The sequence below is a fragment of the Rhipicephalus microplus genome, chromosome 1 (genome assembly GCF_043290135.1).
Source record: "Rhipicephalus microplus isolate Deutch F79 chromosome 1, USDA_Rmic, whole genome shotgun sequence".
In the NCBI taxonomy this organism is placed as follows: Eukaryota; Metazoa; Arthropoda; class Arachnida; order Ixodida; family Ixodidae; genus Rhipicephalus; species Rhipicephalus microplus.
This window is the reverse complement of record NC_134700.1, coordinates 74,306,531-74,330,381: the sequence shown is the minus strand read 5'-3', so window position 1 is coordinate 74,330,381 and position 23,851 is coordinate 74,306,531. Positions and strand designations below refer to the sequence as shown.

Genomic DNA, 23,851 nt, shown 5'->3' with positions numbered 1-23,851 from the left:
TTTTTCCGTCAATGACAACATATACTACATCTTTTTTGTTGGGACTCTGCCGAGAGCAGCTATACTCATCTTTGGAGTAGTAAGCCATAGCTGCCTGGACGTCTATTGGGTTCAGCCGTGCCCTTTTTACCGCATTTGGTGCTAACAATATCCCGTGTTTTGCGCGCCAGCGTCGGGATCTGTGTATCATGTAAGCTGACAAGTTTGGTGTAAGCGGTTGGAGTTTTCGGCGCTCTATATCGCTCGGCAACAGTGTCAACAAACGCATGCGCTCTTGATACGAAGAACACGCTTCATAGGCTTGCTTGATGTTCTTGAACCACTGGGCACACACACTGCATTTTAGATCTGATGGTTGAAAGTGGCGGTTACACACGTTACGGTGGCATTTCACGGTTACTGTAGAATTGCTGCTAAGACTTTTCTCTGCATGAACTTTGTTATTTTGCGCATGCAGCTTCTCCAGTCGCATATGTGACAATGCTTCAGGCGTGTTTACGCACCGCTCTTGACTTCTGCCTTTTTCTTCTTCCGGCAAAAACTCATCAGCTGTTTCAGCTGAGAAGCCATTAGACGAGGACAGCATATCTCTGAGGCGTCTGAAGCAGTGAGAAGCCATTAGACGAAGACAGCATATCTCTGAGGCGTCTGAAGCAGTTCCGGTGATCCACATCGGGGTTGGAGGCGCTGCTGAATGTCCTGGAGCATGGATGGCAGGCAGGAGGAAAACGCAAGGTTCGCTTCCGTTGCCAGCAGGCCCGAAGTTTCCCGGAGTGGCAGATGAGGCTGTCAGAAAGGCAGACACGAGCAGGTCGGTGATGATGCGGGCAGAAACCTGCATGATCAGGATGAACGGGTTAGCGGTCTGTGAAGTGGCACAGCCGCGAAGTCCACCTAGTTATGCTAGAAATTCATTTATTGAATTACTAGCATAACAATTATTGAATTACTAGCATAACAAAGATCTATAGTAAAAACTATGTACAATTCAGATTATCTTTCTGAATATCTCATACAGCATGCTCAAATCAGGTTGATCGGTCTGTATAGCTTGTGGATGAATGGTGCAATCTATAGATCTTAGTGAAATAAAATAGTTGAAAACATCACGCCGTGCGTTGAAGTCATTTTGTATACGCGCATTATGGGAAATTATTAAAAGAAGAGGAAGGGTCTGAGGATGGTTGTTACGTCACTCGCATGCTGATAAACATGATGATCTTTAAGCCAACTGTACTTTATAAGAAACCAACCAAAAGCACGAAAACAGCAAAGGAACCAGACAAGTGCTGGACTAACAACTAAATATTTATTTTTTTCAATTCAATTTTCAAACTTTGTTTTATTGTTTTCTTGTACAAGACACAAGAAACAATAGGATGTTGGGCTAAAAGCATATAGCCTGACAGAGGACCCAACACCCTTGATTGAACCAGTTATTAATATTACCATACCTGGTGTCCAGAAAAAAAGCCGATTTGTCGTCACTGGCTCTTAAGCAGCTCACACTACTTGTATAAAAAATACCAAGACTCCATACAATTATACACTGACGGATTGTTTCCGTCGAACAGCTCAACCGGAGCAGTCGTGATACCAAGGTTGGTCACGACGATTAAATTCAACACATACCACACAACGACATCAACGGCAGCAGAATTGGCAGCCCTTCGTACCACCTTGCAGTTTGTCATTGATCAACCTTCACGCAAGTGCACTATTTTCTGCGACTCGAAGGCGGCACTGCATTCTCTATCATCGCAGCCTGGACAGCACGAGCAGCTGGTACTAGAAAAAGCAGAAGTTATATACCACCTAACTGAGAAATGGCACCAAATTAGATTTCAGTGGTTACCCAGTCACTGCGAAATCATTGGCATTGAACGGGCCGATCAAGTAGCCCGCTCAGCCCACGCAGAAGACAATGAACTGCAACTACCACTTTCTAGGAGAGATGCCGCACGAAAGCTCCGCTGGCTTGCTCGCCAGAAAACCACGTCACTATGAAATCAAACGCACTTCAAGCATGCCCGACTGTACTCGCTTGACTCTACGTTAAGTCTTCAATTAAGTCCCGTCGAGGCTTTGCCGAGCAGACGAGACCCTCTTATGTAGACTGTGGTTGGGCGTTGCGTTTACAAACCCCTACGCTTTCCGCAGTGGGATGGCCGACACCGCAGCCTGTGACCACTGGGGCAACGAAGAAGCCATCCGACATATCCTTTGTGACTGCCTATAGAGTATATATTAGACAACGACTATACCTTCGCAAGGGACTCAGGAAATTATATAATTAGATAATCAAGTTCGGTCGGAGGAAATAATTTAACAATATCGACAAGATTCAACCTCACAGAAGAGGGCCCTGAAAGCGCTACTGCGCATTTTGATATCGACCGGCCTTTCTGAATGGTTGTAGCCAGAACGCCATTCCTGTGTGCGTTAGTTTTCTCATGAGTGCACGTGCGTTTTCCCCCTCTCTCTTCCCACTCTACCTGCCCATATTTCCAAACCTCCAATGCTGGGTAGCAAACCTGATGTCAATATCTGGTTAGCCTCCGGGCCTTCCCTTTTCTCTATCTTTATTAAAGAAAGCCCCCACACGCATAAAACATCAGCGCATGCGCACATAGGCTATCTTAGCCAAGTAACGTTGCAAATTTAACAGTACAAAGCCAAGCATTGAGCATGTCAAGGTGTTGCAAACGGGTGCACGTTAAAGAACCCCAGGTGGTCGAAATTTCCGGAGCCCTCCACAACGGCGTCTCTCATAATCATATGGTGGTTTTGGGACGCTAAACCTCACATATCAATCAATCAATCAATCAATCAATCAATCAATCAATCAATCAATCAATCAATCAATGTGTTGCAAACAGCGCATCTCCACAAAACGCCAAAATAAGAACGCCACGTGCACCCGTTGGCAAAAAGCGGAGGGATCCCATCACAATCATCACTTTGCTTTTTTAATATTTTGAAAGGCTTCGCAACAATCACGTTTAATCTTATTTTTCACTTCCTTGTTTTATGACACCTTTATTTGGAAACTGGGGCTTAGTTACAGCCTTCGCAGCTCTGACGTACGTAAGTTTCGAAATCGCCTTGTCATGCGGCCGTGTCTATGGTCAGAAGGGCCGATCAGCTTCAATGACAGGCTGCCCTTAAAAATAACACAAAACATGACAAAGCGTCATGTGTAAATTATACATCAGTTTGACTACAGTGTCTAGAAATATGCTGCCTAGCGTGCTGAGCGCGGGCTAGGAGATGGCCCCGCAGCTGATGACTGCCGGCAGCACCCGCATGGTGCGCTGCTGTGCGAGTGGGTGCATTTGCGTTCAATCCTTGCGCTCCGCAAGCGCTGCGAAGCCTGCAGGAGGCCGAGCCGCGCGAGGCCAACTATTGTTCTCCTGCATTTTCGGAGTGTTTTTTTACATAATGTTTTATTGTATAAGGACTACTCGATTATTTTCATAGTACTGGCGCTTTGCAATACCAAATGAAGATCATTTTGTGGCATACGTTTCGCCATCCGCTACTGCCCACACACACACACAAAAAAAAGACGCAGATCCCACGTAACTTGCAAATTAATGCTATTCAAGGCGAATCTGTTGTAATTTTTTATTAAGTGAAACATTATGAAGTGGCGCTAAATATATGCAATAAATTGGATAGTCAACACTGCAACCAGCATTGGCGTTTCACGAACATTTGGCTCCTCTTGCAAAGTATTTCGAAGACCCTAAGTTAAGGGGGTGATCGTGAGGGCACCCAGACGTACACTCTAAAAAAATATTGAGTAAAAAAGGTGTCTTTTTGTCCCACAACAATAATCGTCATTAGGCTTACTTGCGCTTCCTTTCTTGAAAACTCGGCGCTGGCCACTTTCCTATCGAGAATGCAATGTAACACTGATAATGGGCATATCGATCGTGACTGGAATGTACCGGGCCCAAGGCGATAGCGCAAGGATGGAACGCAATATAGATGACGATTATTGTGGGACAAAAAGACACCCTTTTTACTCGCTCTTATTTTAGAGTGTAGGCGATTCGATAGATGGATAGATAGATAGATAGATAGATAGATAGATAGATAGATAGATAGATAGATAGATAGATAGATAGATAGATAGATAGATAGATAGATAGATAGATAGATAGATAGCAACGTGATTTTAGAAACGTGATTGATATTTGCACATCTTGCGCCTGCGTCTTTATACGAAAGCAGTTTTCTCCACAACATCGATATGAAGAGTGAAGATGGAAGCAATTTAGTAAGATGGTTTGGCGAGATAGCCTGCAGTACGTGTCGCATGTTTACCTGCGCCCTACCATCGTGGTTCGCGACCTCGCTCGTAAGCCGGTGCCTTTTGGGGGCGAAGCGCCATAAGCCCTGGGTCGTGCTTCTTCTTCTTGTTGTGGGATTCTTAAAGGGAAAAGATGAGAAAAGTGAGCCCTGTAACTGTCTGCATAAGAGTGCGACACCTCAACAGTAGCTCACAAGGGAGGGGGGTAAGGAGGGATTAAAAGGATAGGATTAAAAAGTAAATAGATAGGGAGAAAAAGGAGAGAGAGAGGCGCAGGGACAGCGAATGACAGAAAATGACGGGAGTAAAGAGGAGATAGGAAAGATGGACACAATCGCAGGTGTCCGAGAACGGGGCACCACTCGGCGAGAGCTCTTGTCGGCGCCAGGAGATGGCGTAGGACGAGCCAGTCGGCCAGAGCTGCATTCGTCGGAGATCGCGGGGGCACAACCGGTCGGCACGAAACCCACCGAGCGAGTCGTGGGTCGTGTGTCCGCGATGTATGTATGTATGTATGTATGTATGTATGTATGTATGTATGTATGTATGTATGTATGTATGTATGTATGTATGTATGTATGTATGTATGTATGTATGTATGTATGTATGTATGTATGTATGTATGTATGTATGTATGTATGTATGTATGTACGTAGGTAGGTAAGTAGTAGTAGTAGTAGTAGTAGTAGTAGTAGTAGTAGTAGTAGTAGTAGTAGTAGTAGTAGTAGTAGTAGGTAGCCGCCTCTACGGCGGGACTAAAGGAGTGGCACGGGCGCACCATTTTCAATTGAGGAGGAAACCCGCGCACGTTAATCATATATAAAAATATCGTTTCTGACGAAATAACATAGACGAGTATTATGACTTAATCCCCAATGAAATTTGCCTTGAATTTGATGCTTACTAAAAAAAAACTAGTATCAGAAAAACTCACTTTGAGCACTGACCAGAAAGGGTTGCCGCGTTAAAATTGCTGGGCGTAACCTTCTTTTTTTAGCAAGGTTTAGCAAGGGTTGGGCCGCAGTGCCATGATTATAGTGAACTATATAGCCATGAACTAGAGGCGGTGAAAAGGGGGAAGTAAACACGAAGCGCACGCCGTATGAAAGTGCGCGACTGCCACCTTTGGTTTAGTCCTTGGAATGTCCACTGGATGGCGGTACTTCTATATGATCAATATATGACGAAAAGATGCGAGACGGCGGTCCTTGGAATGTTCATTAGATGGACGGACGGATGGCTAGATGGATGGACAGACAGATGCACAGACGGACGCGCGGATGGATGGACGGACGGATGGACGAATGAACGAACGCGGGGACGGACGCACGGAGGGTCGCACAGACGGACGGAAGCAAAAACGGACGGACGCTTCGCCCCACTCATGATCATGCACTCCATGGATATGCTGTGATTTTTTAATAGGTGGCAAACTGGAGCACGAATTTATTGGATTATGCATTAGTTTGCCCAAAGAAACAATTGAAGCCCATTTTTTTTTATATCAGTGATAGAGCCACCATCGTAAATGCCTTGGCATCCTCTGAAAACGAATGGAGTGGTAAAAATAAAATCACGGCATATCCACGGGGTGAATGATGATGAGTGGGCGAAGCTCCTGAGGGGGAATCGTCGGTAAAACCGTGACTCTTCAGTGAAAGTTCGCCCACGTACTACATCATCAAGAAAGACGCGAGAAACACTGTGTGGGTATATATACTCGCGCTGCAGCACGGCGATGGCATTGGCGCGAGCCTGGTCGTGCTTGATGGAAGATATTTGTGACTAGACTGTTTGAGAACTACAATCTGTCGCACACACTGCAACTGTGTCCGAACGTAACGTCTAGAAAGTCTCGCTTAAACCGCGCGTCGGCACCTTGGGGCTGAGCTCGCTTGATGCGTTTTGCAGACGCCTCACGAGCTCTCACTGCATCGGGGTCTGCTTGCCGATACGCGCGCTTTCTCACCGTTTCCTGTTCTCTGATGTTTTGGAGATCCTCTTCGCGCCGCAGCCGTGCCGTTTCGCATACGGCAGGGTCCTCGCGCCGTTTGCCGTGACGCTTGGGCATCTCGTTCTCGAACGCTGGGATCGTGGCGGCGGCGTCGCGCAGCTTCACGGAGCGCTTCTGCCTCGCGGGCTCGCACATCGGGATTCTGTCTGCGAGCACGCGCTGCCGCCGCCTTGCGCGCTCGCCGCTCTGCGGCCTTATCCATCAGGCAACTCCGAGCGCGCGCCAACAGCGAACGGATTCTATTACAAACTAGAGGCGGCTACATACATACGCCAAGGATGGACAGACCCATGCCTTAAGGAACTTTGCCCCTAAAAAATGGCAGATCCCACGTACAGTGAGAATCGATGATATGCGAAGCACGAATGAGGAAGGTTTATATGTCAGTTTAAGATCAAAACAACGTTACGAGGCGGAGGTAAATTATGCCGTACATAACTTCAACGTCATAATTATTATGTTTGGACAAGTCATTTACCTTCATGTTTTCACGCCACCTGATACCAAATTTGGTATATGTGGAGCTAGCGAAACGGCCGCGAGCGTGCTATGAGCGTAGCATGTGGTCATGTTATACATGACACACATATCATGATTATCATCTTCAGACGTGTCATTTAACTTTACCTTCTATTGACGTCATGCAATACCAATTTGGTATATGTGAAGCTAGAGAAACGACCGCGAGCGCATCATGAGCGTGGCATGTAGTCGTGTTCTTACATGACACGCATCTTATGATTATCATGTTTGCACCAGTCGCATACATTCGTCGTCCCTTCTCGCCCCGTAATGCCAAACTTGGAATATGTGAAGCTAGCAAAACGGTGGGGAGAGCATCATGAAGGGCCCAATATAAGGCGACGTAACGTTGACGTGAGCACGCTGGGCGCAGCGACGCTATACGCTACTAAAACCTGAACACTCCATAGTCTGACGCCAGGCGCGACCAGCGTCTGTCGGCGCGGCCCAGCGGCAACCGGTGCGAAGTGCGACACGCCCCATTTCGCACCAACCACGTTACCTAGAATGCACCGCGTCTGTCTAGCTTCATGACGAAGGGACGGTGGGTGTGCTCAAACACCCATGCGTCAAAGCAACGCCGTGCGGCGCGTGCCTATGAGTATATGATATGCCAGGCAGATCGGCCCCTGGCGTGACGCCGGCATGACGCGACGAAACGAACGGTGGAGCACACGCGCACCGGGTCACGTCTAAGTGTATTGGCGCCTTTAGTGTGGCATGTAGTCATGCTCTTACATGACACGCATCTCACAATTATTATGTTTGCACCAGTCATATACCTTCGTCGTCCATTCACGTGACGTAATATCAAATTTGGCATATATGAATCTATCGAAACGGCCCGAGTGCATCATGAGTGCGGCATGTAGTCATGTTGTTACATGACACACATGTCATGATTATCATGTTTGGACATGTCATTTATATATGTCGTTCGTTCGCGTCTCGTAATACTGAATTAGGTACATGTGAAGCTAGCGAGACGCCCGCGAGCGCATCATGAGCGTAGCATGTAGTCCTGTTGTTACATGACACGCATCACATGATTATCATGCTTGCACCAGTCACATCCCTTTGTCGTCCATTCATTCACGTCTCGTATTACCAAATTTGGTGTATGTGAAGCTAGCGAAACTGCTGCGAGGGCATCATGAGTGTGGCTTGTAGTCATTATGTCACATGACACGCATCTCACGATTATCATGTTTGCATAAGTAACATACCTTCGTCATCCATTGGCATCACGTAACGCCGAATTTGGTATATGGGAAGCTAGCGAGACGGCTGCGAGCGCGTCATGAGCGTGGCGTGTAGTCATGACTTACATGACACGCTTGTCATAATTTCTACGTTAGGGTATGTCGCTTGTGCTCGCCATGCAATCGTGTCATACCATACAAGTTTTGCAACATGTCATGTGAACGAGACCACCACAAGAGCTGCAAGACCATGAAATGTAAAGCATGGCATTCATGACATACATATCATGATTTTCATGTTATGACTAGTCAAATATGCTCGTCATACAGTCATGTTACGTCATACCAAGTTTGGTATCGATACCATTGTCCAAAGGCCAGGGGAGCTAAATGTAGTAGGCGGCTAGATAGATAGATAGATAAATATGCTCAAAGTCGCCGAAGCTCGCTAAGAAATGCTTCGCATTTACACCCGGCGACAACTTTCTGTGGCAGCACGGCCAAGGCTACGTGGGCGGAGCCTATGCACAAGTGCTACTGCGCCAAGTAGTCCGACCGCTTCGACGGGTGTTTCGGTTTCGATTTCACCAGCGCAGTCCGCGTCTCGCAGTCCGCGTCGGCTCGCGTTTGCTCGCGTTTCGCTGCAGGAAACGCGAGTCGCATCTTTGGGAACTCGAGAGCAATTTTTAATAATATTGTGACGTGATTTACTGACGCGTGGACCCAGGTTGCTGGCTGAATGATACATTCAATTATTCATGTAATGGTTACACAACTCATCATGCACGTACCGTTTTTGAGCGCGAAGTTGTCGGATGGTACGCAGGTACCGCCGTCGCCACGTGATGATGTCGTCTCTTTCTAAAAGCTCACAGTTTCTCTTCCGTTTGCGAAAGGAAAAGCCGATATCGTTAAGCAGCCTTTGCATCGTTCGCACGCTCATTTTAGGCATGTTCATGTCACTGTCACTGGTTACATCTTGAGCCAGTTTTGCAGCTGTTGGGAGTTCATTCCTCAGAAAGTATTGATGCACTTTTCTTCGTAGAGCTGCGAGGGAGAAGCTGTCGTGAAGCTCCAGTCTTGTCTTCCCGGTTTTCGCACGGTCATCCATGGCGGGGAGGCGCAGGCGCTTCGGTGACTTCAGGGTTCCACTGTTAACGTCGAGCTTAATCCGGAAGACACTGCGCTCGCTAACACCAGTGAGCTCGCTGACTTTCCGACATGCGGCTCTCACAGACAGCTGCGGGTCGCTTTTCCTTACTTGCGCGTAAACGTTGTACGCCACCTTCTTGGCCTGTACGGACAGCTTTTGATTTGACAACGCCTGGTACGGCTGCGCAGCTGGTGGACTCGCGGCACGCGGCGGTGTTTCCTCCGTAAGCGACGTTGACGAGCTGTAACCGGCGGACGCCATCTTTGACAGTGAGGAATGCGGTGAGGTAAAAAGGCGACGGAAGCCAAAAAACCCCCAAAAAACCTGAGAGAGCGTGAAACGAAATTTTTTCTACTGCGCAACGTTTTTATTCACTAATTAAAAAATAAATCCGCGAAAAATGTAAGTGACGAATGGTAAAATCTTAGTTACCCAGAACAGTATACAAACGTTTTCGTTGAGAGACTACATGCTGTGGCGCAGTAAGACAAGCGTGCTTCGGCTCCGTAGCCTTGGCTGTGCTGCCACAGAAAGTTGTCGCGGGGTATAAAAACAACCGACAGCACAGGTGACTCCACGTTACTCGTCTCCTGGGTTGTTTACCCTTGTGGATATTTTCAGCCACACGATCACCGAACCAAGCGGGTGACAAAACAACAACAACAAAAAGAAAAAAAAAACTACCGAGTTTGACTCAAGCACGCTGGGATTTGGCAGCCCCAGTACGACGGAACGCCCGAACCGGCTGCTGCACCAGCGCGTCGGACGTCGAATCCGGCGCAAGATCATACTGCGCATCCCACACTTAATGCACACAATCATGAGCTGCTTCCTTCACGGTTATTTCAGTGCCATAGAAAATCATCCTAGCCGGAAGCGGCAGTGACCATGCAGTGACAACACCTGCAACGAAGGTTCCTTGCATACAGGTGATCACCGCAACGACAGCCAGCTTGGTTTTCTTGTAGTGCCTCCTATAGTCGCTGAAAGTTGCTAATTGCATTTCCTGTTCTAACAAGCTACTCTACTGCGCGTGTGCCGGTGCACTGTGCTGTGCAATTGAGGACAGTGGTGGAGTCCGAGCGCGGAAAGCTCACATGTCCAGCAGCGGCGCGGCGCGGAAGTTCACCGCGAATGGTCCACGCAGGAGCCGGCGCCTTGGACACTCCCCATCACGGCGCTCCCCATATAGATAGGTCACTCTAGTTCTGTTTTCTGTGGTGTTGTCTGTGGCTTTGGCTTCGGCACACAAACTGGATCGCGCACTCTCTTCTTCTTCGTCGCCCCCGCTTGGCAGGTTACGCTTCTGCTGTGGCTTGACGCGCTGTGTGGTGATATGTGCACGACGAGTTTCACTGTGACCGCAGAGTGATCGCGGTGTGCGGCTGTGGTGACCAGTGATCCGAGTGAGTGCTAAAGACAGCCGACCGATGATAATAGACTTCCGTAACCGCTCAATGAAATCGGAGCCGCCTGGCAGCGGGCGCCAGCCGAGTGGTCCTATGCCAGGGGCCTGCGATATTTCCAAGGGTTTACGGAATGGCACGGAAAGAGGCAATCCGCTGCTTCGACCGATGAACTTCGCTGCCGCCGCGGCATATCACGACCACATCTCGTGCGCCAAGTCTGCCGCCGAACTGCTCGACCCCATGCCGTGCGACACGGACCACTTGTACGCTCACTGTGGTGACGACGCTCCCGACGACAGCGAGCAGCACGACAAGCTGCGGGCGATCGTCGTGCTTCACGCGGATTTGTTACAGCACCAGGAAGAGGTGATCGCCGATCGCGAGAGGCAGATCGAGGAGCTGCGCATTCAGCGAGACGAGGTGAGAGACTTCGCTTGGGTAGGCCGCCGCTACCACGTAAGCCCGATCTCCGTGCGGACGCAGCTTGTGCGACGCGTGTAACGACACGACGGTTGTGTACATTTCGCCGTTGCCGCACGTGTGTTTCTTTGGGTTTTTAAGCAATATCCAGTGCTCGCAGTTTTCTCTCCCCCCACAGCACCCGGGTTGTCGGCTACGGGCTTTCGAGTCCGTTCGGGCCGCGGAAGCGACGGTTGTGTTTTTGTTTAGACGCTAGCGCCATCTGTCGCGGGCGGCCCGAGTCGCGCGTGACGCCTCAGATAACCTCCGCCCTGTAACTGCGCGCATTTGGGCCAACTGTTGTTCTCAGCTGGTGCCTCGTTGGACATTGCGCGAGATTGCTGCTAAGTCACAGAAGACGATCGTCAGTCTGCTACGTTTTACCGAGCGGCTCGCGTCGACGGGGAACGTAGCGACAACAGCTCGCAGTAACCTTGCGCGTAGTCGTGTTTGCGTGCCCGCGACGTCTTCCCGAAGAGCGCCTGCGGCGTCGGAAACGATACTGAGTTGTGTTGATTTAATCAACGCGATTCAACAGGTGGATGGAAACATTGCATCAACAGGAATTGTTTGGACGGAGTCGGCCACAGTTGCGTTGCGCAGCGGCGGCGGGCGGACGGCGGCGAACAGCTGAACGGAAGGGTCCCTTGATGACGTTTGCCGCTGATCGTGAGGCTTCAGAATCGGGGAGCAAATTTACCGGGTTTTTGCGTCGGGATCGCGACACTTCCATAGAAGCACTCAGTGCTGACCCTAATTTACAGTGCGCGCTGTGATCACAAAGTGCGCCGTAGTGGAACCTCCGTGTCAATTTAGATCAACCGTGCTCTGAATCTGTTTTTGCGTTGCGCTCCCACCGACATCCAGTCGTCAAAAGGGGCGATTGAATCCGGGACCTACGCTAAGCTACAAATTACCCGTGGTTGTGCTCCATTTTCAATCGTTTGTGTGCATTGCTACGCGATTTTTTATAAACGAAAGAGAGAGAGACCTAGCTTAAAAAAAAAAAACGAAACGCAGTCGGGTCGGTATCCTGCTGCGACGCGCAGCTGGTTAGCGTGCTTATAGAATTGGTCTTTCAGTTTATATTGTTGCGCAGTGCACGAAATATACAGTGCCGAAGGTTGTGTCGGTAGCTGAAAGATCTAGCCACGGTTACAAAATAAAAGTCCCTGTACGTAAGAGAGAGGGAGAAAACATTTATTGAAAGAAGCTTGTAAGTGAAGGTGGGAGGGTCCCTTATTCCAGGGACCCTCCCCGTACGTAAAAAAAAAAAAAAAAGTCTTCACTCCCCTGAAAGCAATCGTGAGGAAATGCAAATGCATTCCTTGCGCCGTGAGTACACGGTGTAGTAATTTCAATGGCGTAAATTAATCACGAGAGAATGATTTGTACCGTAACCATTTATTTACACATTCACAGTGAGCGGATGGGAGAGTGGGGCTGGGAGAGGAGAGATAGCGAACGGCGAGAGGAGCATTGAAGCACTGCACCTACCCTCTCTTTAGGCACTGCGCCGTGCTCCCGACTGGGCTGCAGAAATTAGGTGCCTTTGCTCATCATCTAACCACCACCACCATTACACTGCCTCCACATACGCGGGATGGATGGATGGATTGATATGGCTGTACCCTTTAGGTCGGGCGGCGGCTAACGCCTAGCTGTAGTACCTAGATTTATCTTTTAAAGACGATAGTCTTTCTTGGGGACCTACGACGCAAAAATTTTGGTCTGTCTGTGGATTTGTTTGTTCGTAAAGGGGATTTATTGTTTACAGAATTTACATGGCACAGGTTCCACACAATACGGTTCCGTGTTCAAATGGCCTTCAATTACAATGACACAGGTACCACAGCAGAGTTGCACAAATATTTCACATTATTACCAGTAGAATTTTCAGAACTCACACAGCAAATTATTGGGGTGGATTTTATGTGGTTCGTAATCCCTGCATTGGACAACAGGGAAACACAACCCTGTGTTTATTATTTTAATAAAGGCACAGGACCAATGCTTGAAGAATTCTTCCTCACCTAGGAGGAACAATTCAGTTTTCAGATGATCAGTTGCAATGTTGTAGATTCGCCTTATCATGGGGCACTGCCTCTTGCGGGCCCTTCTCTGGCTTACTTCTGTTTTCACACAAGGAAAACATTCCGGCGGCCAGCACTAGACGTGCCAGTGCACCATTCGAGCACCTACCCCTTTTTATGAACCGCTCTGTAAGTAACGAGCGGTACGCCCCGCCCACGAGGGACCACAATGTCTTGGCCACACGACAAGTTAGCAATGCGTGTTCATTATCCTTCTGCTCTCTGCAGTGCACCCACTGCTCCAAGCAGACGAGATGCCATCTGTACATCCGGTTCGCCGTAGGCAAGACGGACCACCCAAAGCGCCACAGCATACCTTGAATACTGCCCGGTAGCCAGCTAAAGGTCAGCAGGATCCATGGAAACTCGGGGTTCTTAGCCTCGCAGCCAGAATTCACCAGTAACTCCTGCGCCAACTCTGTGTTGCGAATCTCCAGGAGCGGAGTATCCAAGTTTAGCGCGACTATTCTCCTATTGATACCTATGACATGCCTATAGAAGGGCGTCGGATTAAGCGCCTTGGGCCTTGGAGGCTGCGTCTGCAAAAACAGGCGACTTTGCACCCCTAGAAAATATGTCGCCAGTTTTCTGGCGGTTTGTTCTGGTAGCTGTAACACCCTGAGGGTCGTCCTCAACGCAAAAGTATCCGCCAAAACGATGGCTGAAGGAATGTTCCAGCCGCCCTTCGCGCGAAGCAGGCCTAACTGTTCATATTTGACATGGGAGGCTTTGGTATTCCAAAAAAGTCTAATAAGCTGCGATTTGACTTTGCGTGCGACCTGATAGGGCATCACTAGGGAATTGGACGAAAAACCAGAGGCGACCAGTAAAGATGCTCATGAGTAAATAACGGCGTACATAACAACGGGAATTTAAACTCTAGGGTCCTGTTGATCAGAAGTTTCAGCGCCTTCACCTCCTCCACCAAGCTTTCCCTGGTCGCACCGCTGGCCTGATAGCTTACTCCTAGAATGCATATTTTATCTACGACGGAAATGCCGTGCAGGCGTGTTAGCGGCGTCGCGTGAAGACAAGATTTACACTTGTGTAGATAAAGTTTTGCTCCGGAGAGCTCAGCGTATAAAGAAAAAAACCTTGAGAACAGCCGCGAGGCTGTCCTCGTCTCTATGATATATCGTTATGTTATCTGCGTAAGCAGCTACTTAACGATACCACTACCGGGGGTTTGCAAACCGCGGACACTCTGGGTTTTGTTTTTCAATCTGAATCAGGAAAGGTTCTATCGTTAACGTGAATAATAGAGGGGGGGGGGGGGGAGAGGGCATTCCTATCTAACACCTCTCGTTACTTGAAAAGAAGCTACAATTTTATTGTTTATGGTGAGGTCGCTGTTAATGGCATTGTATATGTCCATTATTAGGTTGATTAATATTAGAGGTTTAACGTCCCAAAACCACCATATGAATATGAGAGACGCCGTAGTGGAGGGCTCCGGAAATTTTGACTACCTAGGGTTCTTTAACGTGCACCGAAATCTGAGCACACGGGCCTACAACATTTCCGTCTCCATCGGAAATGCAGCCGCCGTAGCCGGGATTCGATCCCGCGACCTGCGGGTCAGCAGCCGAGTACCTTAGCCACTAGACGACTGCGGGAGGGCTTTCCATTATTAGGTACACAAGCTCTCTGAGGAAACCAAACGCCAGCAGAGTGGCAAAAATGTACTAATGCTGTACTCTGTCGAATGATTGTGCCTGGTCCAGGGAGGTGAGCCATCCCCTCCCTTGGCTCTGTCTCGTGTATTCTGTAATATCCCTGTTCAGCATATTCAAGGTTTGGACGTTACGGCCCACCACTGAACATGACTGCCAAGATGTGATAAGCGAGGGCATGACTCCCTGTAGACGCATGGTCAGGACAGTGGTTAAGATTTTGTAGTCTGTTTCCAATAACGTAATCGGGTGCCAATTACGTGGGTCCTCGGGGTGCTCTTGCGTCTTAGGAAGCAGGATGATCATGTCGTTCTTAAACGATGGTGGGAGCGTGTGTCTGCTCGTAAATAGGTTTAGCACCTCGCACAAGATAGGTCCTATGACGTCCCAGAATGCATTGTAAAATTCGACAGTTAAGCCATCGCTTCCCAGTGCAGAACCTCTATGGAGGTGACGCATTGCCGTCGTGAGCTCGTCTACAGTTATGGGGGCGACTAAACTGCAATATACCTCGTCGGAGAGTTGTGGGAGATTGCTTAGCTGTAGTTCAAGTGTGTCCATGTTTTCCAAATGCACACAAAGCATAACGATGTCCTGTCGGCTGAAGTTACCGCGGTTTTCCATCTGCCTAGTCGGGTGCAGTACTTTCGAATGGGAACTAGGAAGGCATCTGGCCTGGTAGGAGCTAGCTGTGGTGGACGTCAGCGTTCTTAGTCGTGCTAATCTTAATTTCAAGTCATTATCATAGGTATTCATAAGAAGAAAAGTGGGTTCCCTTCTTTCAACTATCCGGATACGCTGGAGCTATCACCAGACCAGAATACCGGTGTTTCAACTTTTTACCCTTGTCGGCACAGATTTCCCGCCACGCCTGCTTGAGAGCGCCCCAACTATATGGTTGCCTATGGAGGCTGTCGAACGGTTGTGCCAACTGGCCTTTGCCGTCTCATTGTTCAAGAGTCTGTCGTCTACTCGCCAAGGGTGGCGGTAAGGCAACCTGTCGTTAATCTCAAAGAACACTACCACGGTCCTGTGGTCGGAAATGTCCAAAAGATACGAGGGAGGGTCAACCACCTGACAGTCTACGACCGTTGACTGCAGAAATGGAGTCACATACACTCGTTCTAAGTAAGCCTGCAAGTTGTTACGCGACCACGTGTGTTGAAAACTTTCCCCATGACACAGTGTGTACGCATCTAATGGGTTGAACTGTTCTACGATTTTCTTTAATTCTTAATTGTAAATGTCTCTTTTCTCTCGGCCCGGGCCTGTTCTATCGTTTATACTATTCAAAACGCAGTTAAAGTCACCTGTTAAAATTAGGTGCTTCATTTCCAACAGCATCGGGTTTAATTGTCTGTAAAAGCTTGCCATTGCTTGACATTTTACCAGCGCGTATATACTGATTAGCCTAAATTGCTCCTCTTGAAGCTCCAAGTCAAACACTACCACTCGACCATCTGGGTCGAACGTGAAGTGGCCTCCGTTAAGAAGAGACCAGTTAGACAAAGTTATGGCTTTGCCGCACGCATGTTGTGTGGGGAATGAGAAAAATCCACGAGCAGACAGCTGCTTTACCAGTCCCCTAGCTTTGCGCAACGAGTTTCTGTTTGTTTTCTGCAGGCATGAAATGTGGTACTGCAGTTTTCTGGCTGTTCTAGCGACAAGCTTTTGTTTCTGTGGGGTACTTAGGGCCCCGGACATTCCATGTAATTATTTTGAGAGATATTTACATTTGCGAAACAACGGGAAAAAGCATGGCGTCTTTTTCCCTTTTGCAGCCCCTAGTTTATATGAGCATGTTATTCTAGAAACCAAGTAAATCCAACCAAGTTGCCTATTGGCATTGTCTGCACTAACCCCTACAGGAACAATTGAAATGGCTGAAATGTGTGTAGAGCCCAGAGAGACGAAATGCTGAAAACGGCAAGTATCATACTCACAGTTTACAGCAGGCCACCGTCAGCACTAGATAGGGCGGACCTGAACAGGCTCATTGTGGGGCCGTCGTGTAGCGTACCATTATACTGGCGAGAACATTCTACTCAGAAAAAAAAAAGAGGGAAGACATAAGACATAGGGCACTCGTATGGGCATGTGTGTCACTGCACTAAATGGCTGCCCGACTTTGAATATAAAGACATAAGTTCCCTCACACATCACTATCGCTTGCCTCCCTGGAGGCGAGAAAAAAAAAAAAACCTTCATCACATGCTAAGTGTTGCGAACTCATCCACTCTACTGCTGCCACCATGACGCTAATCTTATGGGGCAGTGCAATAGTCAAAATGAAGCTTTACCTGGGAATGCACACTGAACCAACTGCCTCACGTCACCACCTAAAAAGCACGTGACCGCTCCGATGCACAGGACTTCGGATACACATGGCGTTTGCGCTTTCGCAAACACCGCCAATGCCTCATTGAATTGTTCTCAGTGCGCGTCTGAACAATGACCTGTCTAGGACATATCGTCAAAGAAAGAAAGAAAAAAGCCCGTCGCATGGCGTGGGCTTCATGTTACTTGGTATTGTGGACGCGCTGCCGTGCCAATTCTGGCAGATAACTTTGTGGCGGCATTGCTCAGCTGTGCATGCACATCACACACTTTTCGGAAAGGTGGGCGCCTGAAGCTCTTCATGCTCCCAGATGACTAGGTTTAACCACTTTCAATGACAACAAGTACCAGAGTGCAATGAATACGTTGCACAGTTTGAGACAAGTGAAGAAAAGAAAAAAGAAAAAAAACGCACCACGTGCACTAACTCTTTGCCGGTATTAAACCAACGAAGAAAGACACACTCACGGTGCGAACACTAAGGTACATTTCTACGACAAAGAAAGAAAAAACTGAAAAAAGGCAAAGAAGAAAGAAAAAGAAGGGTGCGGCGGCTCGACATGTTCACACACCGCGCAGCATGCATGACTTTTAAGAGCACTAAACTGCTGGGGCTCGTTTTTCAACTATTTCGTCAAATGATTCACACTTCATTTTCGCACGACTGAGCGTTCTTGACCTCGCAAAGAACCGCGTGACGATTATTGCAGAATCACTGGGGCTTGTTACGAAGACGGCGACGCCAACTTGGTCCCGAAGGCGCCACTGCTCCGATCTCTGCCGACACTGTCACCAGCCGTTTGGTAGCATAGGTTTCTCAGCTGGCGACTGCTTCTGTGCAGAGCTGATAGACGAGCGGACGAGACGACGGTGAGTTAAGGCAAAGTTTATTTACAGCAAAGAAATAGAGGCGTTACAAATTCGGCACTGGGGCCCACAGCTTAGAGACTCGAAGAGCCGAAATGTCTTCTCTCGCACGCTGTCACGAGGCACACCGCCAACGAGGTTACGGTGGCTGCCACGAAACTCGTCGCTGCCAAGGACACCGGGCGCGCCGACTGCGAAGGGGCTCGAACCGGTGAGAGTTTTCTCTGACGCATAGGTCAGCTGCTCGCGACGCTCCACAGGGCTTTTTTTTTTTTTATAGGCACCGGGTGGATTCTTTGAGTAACCAAATGTCCAACCAGAAGCGCCACTGGCCGTGATGTCGGAATCCTCCAATGCGGCGCAGCGTCATGCTCATCAAATCCGTAGCCGCTTCACGTGGTTGCACCCAAGGACGAGTGACGCCGCCACGCATTGCGTCAGACTTACCAGACTGGAAGGCGCCGATGACTTCAACGTGCTCATAGGCTGAGGGAGCTCGATGTGCGTTGCAGGACAGACCGGCGCCGCCGCTTGATGACGTCGTTGAGTCGATCGTGTCAGGCTGGCTCGATTGCTGGCCTTGACACAGATTGCCTTTGCAGAGGCACTGGCGTTCGGTGTGGACACGCAAGCGTAACAGCACCCCCGCCGCCAGACAATGTGCTGGAAATACGAGCTGCTTCAACGTGGCTCGGATGTCGGGTGCGCTCGTTCGCCAGGTCCCTTGAGGTTCGCCTCCAGGGCCATGGGGAGAATGCAGTTCCAGACTCCGTTCCGTGAACACATCCCATTCTGGAGGACGGATCCCAGTTACACTGGCTTGTCACCCCAACTTGCCGGTCAGCTTCGCTCGTCTCTTCTAACGATTTTTTTGGGGTCTCAGCACTTGTCGATGGTTCTGGAACTTGTCAAGAACTGTTCGACAACACACAACACAAGCAAGTGCCCTCGGTCACCCGACAGAACACCAGACAAAGTATAGTACAACATTACCTAGCTACGTGTCCATCGGAATTTTGTTCCCTCTACATCAAGAGGCACATGTGGGACACAAGACTCTTAAAATGAGAAATCAAGTTTTTACACGTACAACAACGTAACGAATTAGAATACAACATAAAGTTGGCCCCTTGAGATCACTGTGGACGAGAGCGCTCAGCTAAGGCCGTGATGAGGACAAAATTTTGCCCCGAATCGCCAGCGAGAAACCGAAAGGTGGAGAAGGTACTAGCTAAAACGCACGGCTCAATACGTCTGCATTAGCGTTTAGCTTTCCTTTTTTGTAGCGAACGTCAAAGTTGTGCTGTTGGAGTATCATGCTCCACTTCAGTAACCGGCCACCTTTAGGCGACATGTTATTTAACCAGGTTAGAAGACAGTGGTCCGTTTCAACCACAAACCTCGAACCGGACACATAACTAGCCAGATTTTGAACGACCTACACGAAGCAAGCGCATTCCTTTTCAGATGTACTGTATGCCTCTTCCCTGCTGCTGAGTTTTTGACTTAAATATAAAACTGGCCTTTTGTTACCAGCACTGTCTTTCTGGCACAATATAGCTCCCATGCCGCGATCACTCACGTCGCATTGAATCGCAAATCTCCTAGAGAAATCGTGTGCCATGAGAACGGGCTTTTCGCTTAGGGCCTGTTTCAGCTGGCAAAACGCATTCTCTTTTTCTGAGTCTCAAACTACTTTAACCGGCTTGGACTTACGAAGTGCGTCAGTTAGAGGGCTGGCAATGCTAGAGTAGTTTTGCACGTAATGCTGATAGTATCCAGCCAGGCCCAAGAATGCCCTTATCTCAGATTTCGGGGTTGGTCGTGGATAGTTCACAACGATGGCTACCTTAATTTCTGAAGGTCTACGCCGGTTACGCCCCACAATGCGTCCCAGGTAAGACACCTCGCCGCACCCTAGGTGATATTTAGTAGGTTTCACTGTATGACCAGCCTCTTTCAACCTGTTCAGCACGACGCGTGAATGCTCGACATGTTCTTCTCAGTTGTTTGAGAAGATGGCGACATCGTCAAGATACGGCAGAGCGAACTCAGAGAGGCCTTTAAGAATGCGGTCCATTAAGCCTGAAAAACATAAGGGTGCATTTCTCAATCCAAAGCTCAGCTTAAGTGGACGATACGTTACAAATTGAGAAACAAATGCAGCATAGCGACTAGAACGCTTCGTAAGGGTGACTTGCCAATACCCTCGTACGAGGTCTAAACGTGGAAATATAGCTGGACTGTGACGCAGTTTCTACCCTCTCCTCTAAATTTGGTATCGGGCAAGTTTGGTCTCGAGTTATGGCGTTAAGACGCCAATAATCGATGCATGGCCTCAGATCTTTTCCCCGTACTTGAACCAATATTAGAGGGGATGTATAGTAACTCTCGCCCGGTACTATGACTCCCAACTCCAGCATTTTAGCGATCTACTCTATCATGATCTGCTCTTGCACAGGGGAACAACGATACGGCTTGCTACGGATTGGCTCCTCACAAATTAGCTCGATATCGTGCTCAATCACTGTCGTGTTTTTGGGACGGTCCGAAAACATGCCTTCAAACTCAGAAACAATCCTTCTCAGGTCCTCCTTCTGAACTTCACTTAACCTAGGCTCTAGGTTCAACTGCTTTAAGATTACCTCCGATCCCCCTTCGATTACATCACTAGAACTCAAAATTTCTGCTCCCTCTTCCTCTGAAGCATTCAACAGCAGATTTACGACCGCTTGACGTTAAACGTATGGTTTCATCAAAGTACTGTGGTAAATTTTGTTCCGCCGCCTTCCTAATTTCACTTCATAATTGGCATCAAAAGGCTTCAATATTACTTTGGCGGGGCCTTCCCAATGAACCTCAAGTTTGTTCTTTTTGGACGGCCGCCCGACTACCTACTTCAAAAGCGCGCTTCTTCGCCGATTTGTCGTAGTACTCCTTCGACAACACTTCATGTGGCGCCGCCGCTTGATGGTGTCATTGAGTCGATCGTGTCAGGCGGGCTCGATTGCTGGCATTGACACAGATTGCCTTTGCAGAGGCACTGACGTTCTGTGTGGACTCGCAGGCGTAACAGGCTTGCGTGCCAGCGTCTTTCTGGAAATGTCCAGCCCTCGGCGCCTCGATGATAAAAGTGGCCGTGGAAACGCATGATGGCGTGAAAGCATGAAAAGCACCAACCTGCAGGCATCGAGAACGTTTGCTGCTGACTGTGCTCCAGAAAGTGGTGATGTCGGCGCACGTTCGTGAATAACAAGCTCGCCGGGGCATGCTCGTCTGACGACGGTGTTGTTGATTTCTGGGTTTCCACAACAGCTTCCGCCATATTGTCTTTCCGGCTCGGCCTTCCTCCCGCTTCGCCATCTTGGTCGCCATATTGAGCTTCTCCCAGCCGCGATGCTGCGACGCGCCACCATGTTGCTGCACCGACTCTGGCACCGGTTGCTGTCGGCTGGAAATGAACGGTTCAGGGTGTTTCGGCGCGTCTTCTTCTGACACCTTCACGGACTTTCCTTGCTTGGCTGAGCTGCTGGTGTGCTTGTCGTACGCGGTCTGCAGGACCGTCGGCCCGTCGTATCCTTTCTGGTCCCACCACGTTCCTCGCACGGCGGTGCTGGTTCCCGGCGCGGACTTGTTCTTGAGGCTGGGCTTGCGCTCTGCTTGCGACCCTTAGCACGCTGCGGGGCGGTCATTCTTCCCGTCGCCTAACACTCCCTCGGCCGCCCAACTCACTTCGCTAGCGGCGTCATCCTCCGCTTCGTCATCGCCGCTCGCGCTCCGTGCGCCGTTTTCACCGTGCTTCCCACTCTCGCCGCTGTCTGCAACCCTCTCTAACTCGGTGGCGGTAGCTTGGCTAGGTTCAGCATGGCTGCCTTCCTCCTCCATCCTCTCGTCGCTGTGCATGCTCACCGGCATCTGTATCGTCGTCTGCTTGGCTGCCTGCGGTGCCGTAATAGCCTGCGCCGGCGTTTTCTCCGGAATAACGGGCGGTTCCGGCCGTTATTCGGCGTCGCTCGGCTTCATTCGCTTCGCCGGGCCCAGGGTGGTCATTCGCCTTTGCGCCTGGCCTGTGGCGGGTGCCGTGCCAAGTATCGGGACCTCGTCGATATTCCTCGCTGCTGCCATACTACAAGATTTCCTCGCGGCGCAGTCGACGGTGGCGTGTGCTCCGCCACAGCGTCGGCAGGGTTCGGGGCAGGTGTCTGTGTGGTGCCCGAGGACTCCGCACCTGGTGCAATGCGGGGGTCGCATTGGGCCCTGAGGTGGCCTTCTTGGTTGCGACGGCGGCAGAGACGCATCACGCCGCGGTACTCGAAGGTCGCTTTATAACCTCCCACTCGCGCAAAGTGTGGGAGCCGCCATCTTCAGCCGCATGTCCATCTTGAGATACCTGGTTCCCGTGCGGATACCTGGGCGGTCTTTAAACCGCGCCTCTTCGATTCTTAACATGGTTCCGTCGGACGTCAGGCCGATTGCGACCTCGTTTTCAGGCACATAACAAGGCAGGTAAAGACACGTGACTCTGGCTACCTGTCGTGCCACCGGGACAAGGGGGACTGTTCTAGTTCCAAGGTGGAGACCGTCAGTTTCCAAAAGGACTTGAACTGCTCGCGTCGAGTTGACGCCGACCTGGAAGTCGAATCCTCCGTGGTGCTGAGCACTGTAGAATTCTTGGATGCCGACTAGTGCTTCCATTGCATTGATTACCTCGTCCACCGACGTCCCCGGCAGAGTGCGAATATTAAAAAAATGTTCCTTGGGTGGCGGTGACTACCCGCGTGCCGCCCTCGCGCGGGCGCATGCTTGAGAGACCTGAGGTTCTGGCGGTGCGGAATTCAGCGATGAAAACCTGACTTGTCTGTTTGTCCGCCCCTAACGGTACCCTGAACGGCACCAAAGTGGCCAAACGATACTCTAAACGGCCGAACCCATCCGCAGCGCCCACCAATATTGCTCAATGTTAAGCGTTTATACTTGCGTGATTGTCAATTAAAAAGCAATTATAGCGCATATCTGAGGCACCGTAACAACACGTCAGTGTTCTGCATGTGTGCCTCTCACTAGAAAAAGCATACATAAATAATTATAAGGACGGTAGCATTTATCACGTAGCGCTGACCAGGCAGCGCTTTCACGAAAAGGCAAGTGTTTCCAACGCTTTGCTTAGGCGACACGGTGGTGGCATCTACCCGTCACCTTGCGTTCTACACCTTATCACCTCCGAGCGGCTTCTTCGTTTTCCAAGATAACTGCCAGATAGTGCTCATGTCTCTCGTGTGACGTGACTTGATACGCTCGTTTGCCTCTGCTACACGCTCGAGGCACTGTAACGCAGCGCCTCCAGAATACCATTCACCGATTTTCATGCGCAGAACATCAAATAAATGTTTTGTTCACTCTCTCAGGACAAATGACTATCGTCGTTCGACGAAATTTGCAGTGTAACATGCAGATACGGGGCCAATTTTCCCCGGAGGGGCACTTTGCAGTGAAGGATTTCATTTTCACTCGTGGCTTGATTGTAGCCACTAATCAGATAACCCCCTCCTAGTTATTTCTACCCGCTTAAAGTCTATTTTGCCCTCCCTCACCCTAAACCTCATTGCTTTGAAAAACTCTGGGACATCATACTGAACTATAGGTTGGAGCCCTTTACAAAACAGCATGAAGTGTTCGGCACTTTCCTCCTGCTCTCCACACGCACTGCATATCGTGTCGACCCCTTCGAATTTGGCACTATAAGTATTGGTTGGCAATACTCCCGTTCTGGCCTCAAACAATAGAGATCTACCCCGAGTATTATC

At 49.4% G+C, this 23,851-nt stretch overlaps 2 protein-coding genes across 2 annotated transcripts in view; one reads left to right on the top strand and one right to left on the bottom strand.

Moving 5' to 3' along the window:
* Positions 1-652: 652 nt before the first annotated feature.
* On the bottom strand, positions 653-9,603 carry LOC142776218 (uncharacterized). The gene is made up of 2 exons (XM_075879495.1): positions 8,848-9,603; positions 653-835 (listed from the first exon to the last, which is right to left on the bottom strand). The coding sequence occupies exons 1-2, from the start codon at positions 9,468-9,470 to the stop codon at positions 790-792; spliced, it is 669 nt and encodes a 222-aa protein (XP_075735610.1). The 5' UTR covers positions 9,471-9,603; the 3' UTR covers positions 653-789.
* Positions 9,604-10,496: 893 nt separating this feature from the next.
* LOC119177974 (uncharacterized) overlaps positions 10,497-23,851 on the top strand; it is a 119,834-nt gene continuing 106,479 nt past the window's right edge. Inside the window, exon 1 of the mRNA XM_075879361.1 lies at positions 10,497-11,038. Within this exon, the coding sequence (XP_075735476.1) occupies positions 10,640-11,038 (399 nt within the window). The 5' untranslated portion in view covers positions 10,497-10,639. The remainder of the gene's footprint in view (positions 11,039-23,851) is intronic.

Excerpts from the sequence above, each read along its gene's own strand:
- LOC142776218 (XM_075879495.1), bottom strand. The coding sequence starts at position 9,470 with ATGGCGTCCGCCGGTTACAGCTCGTCAACGTCGCTTACGGAGGAAACA. Across the intron at positions 836-8,847 it reads CAACTTCGCGCTCAAAAACG|GTTTCTGCCCGCATCATCAC; the intron begins GTACGTGCATGA and ends CTGATCATGCAG.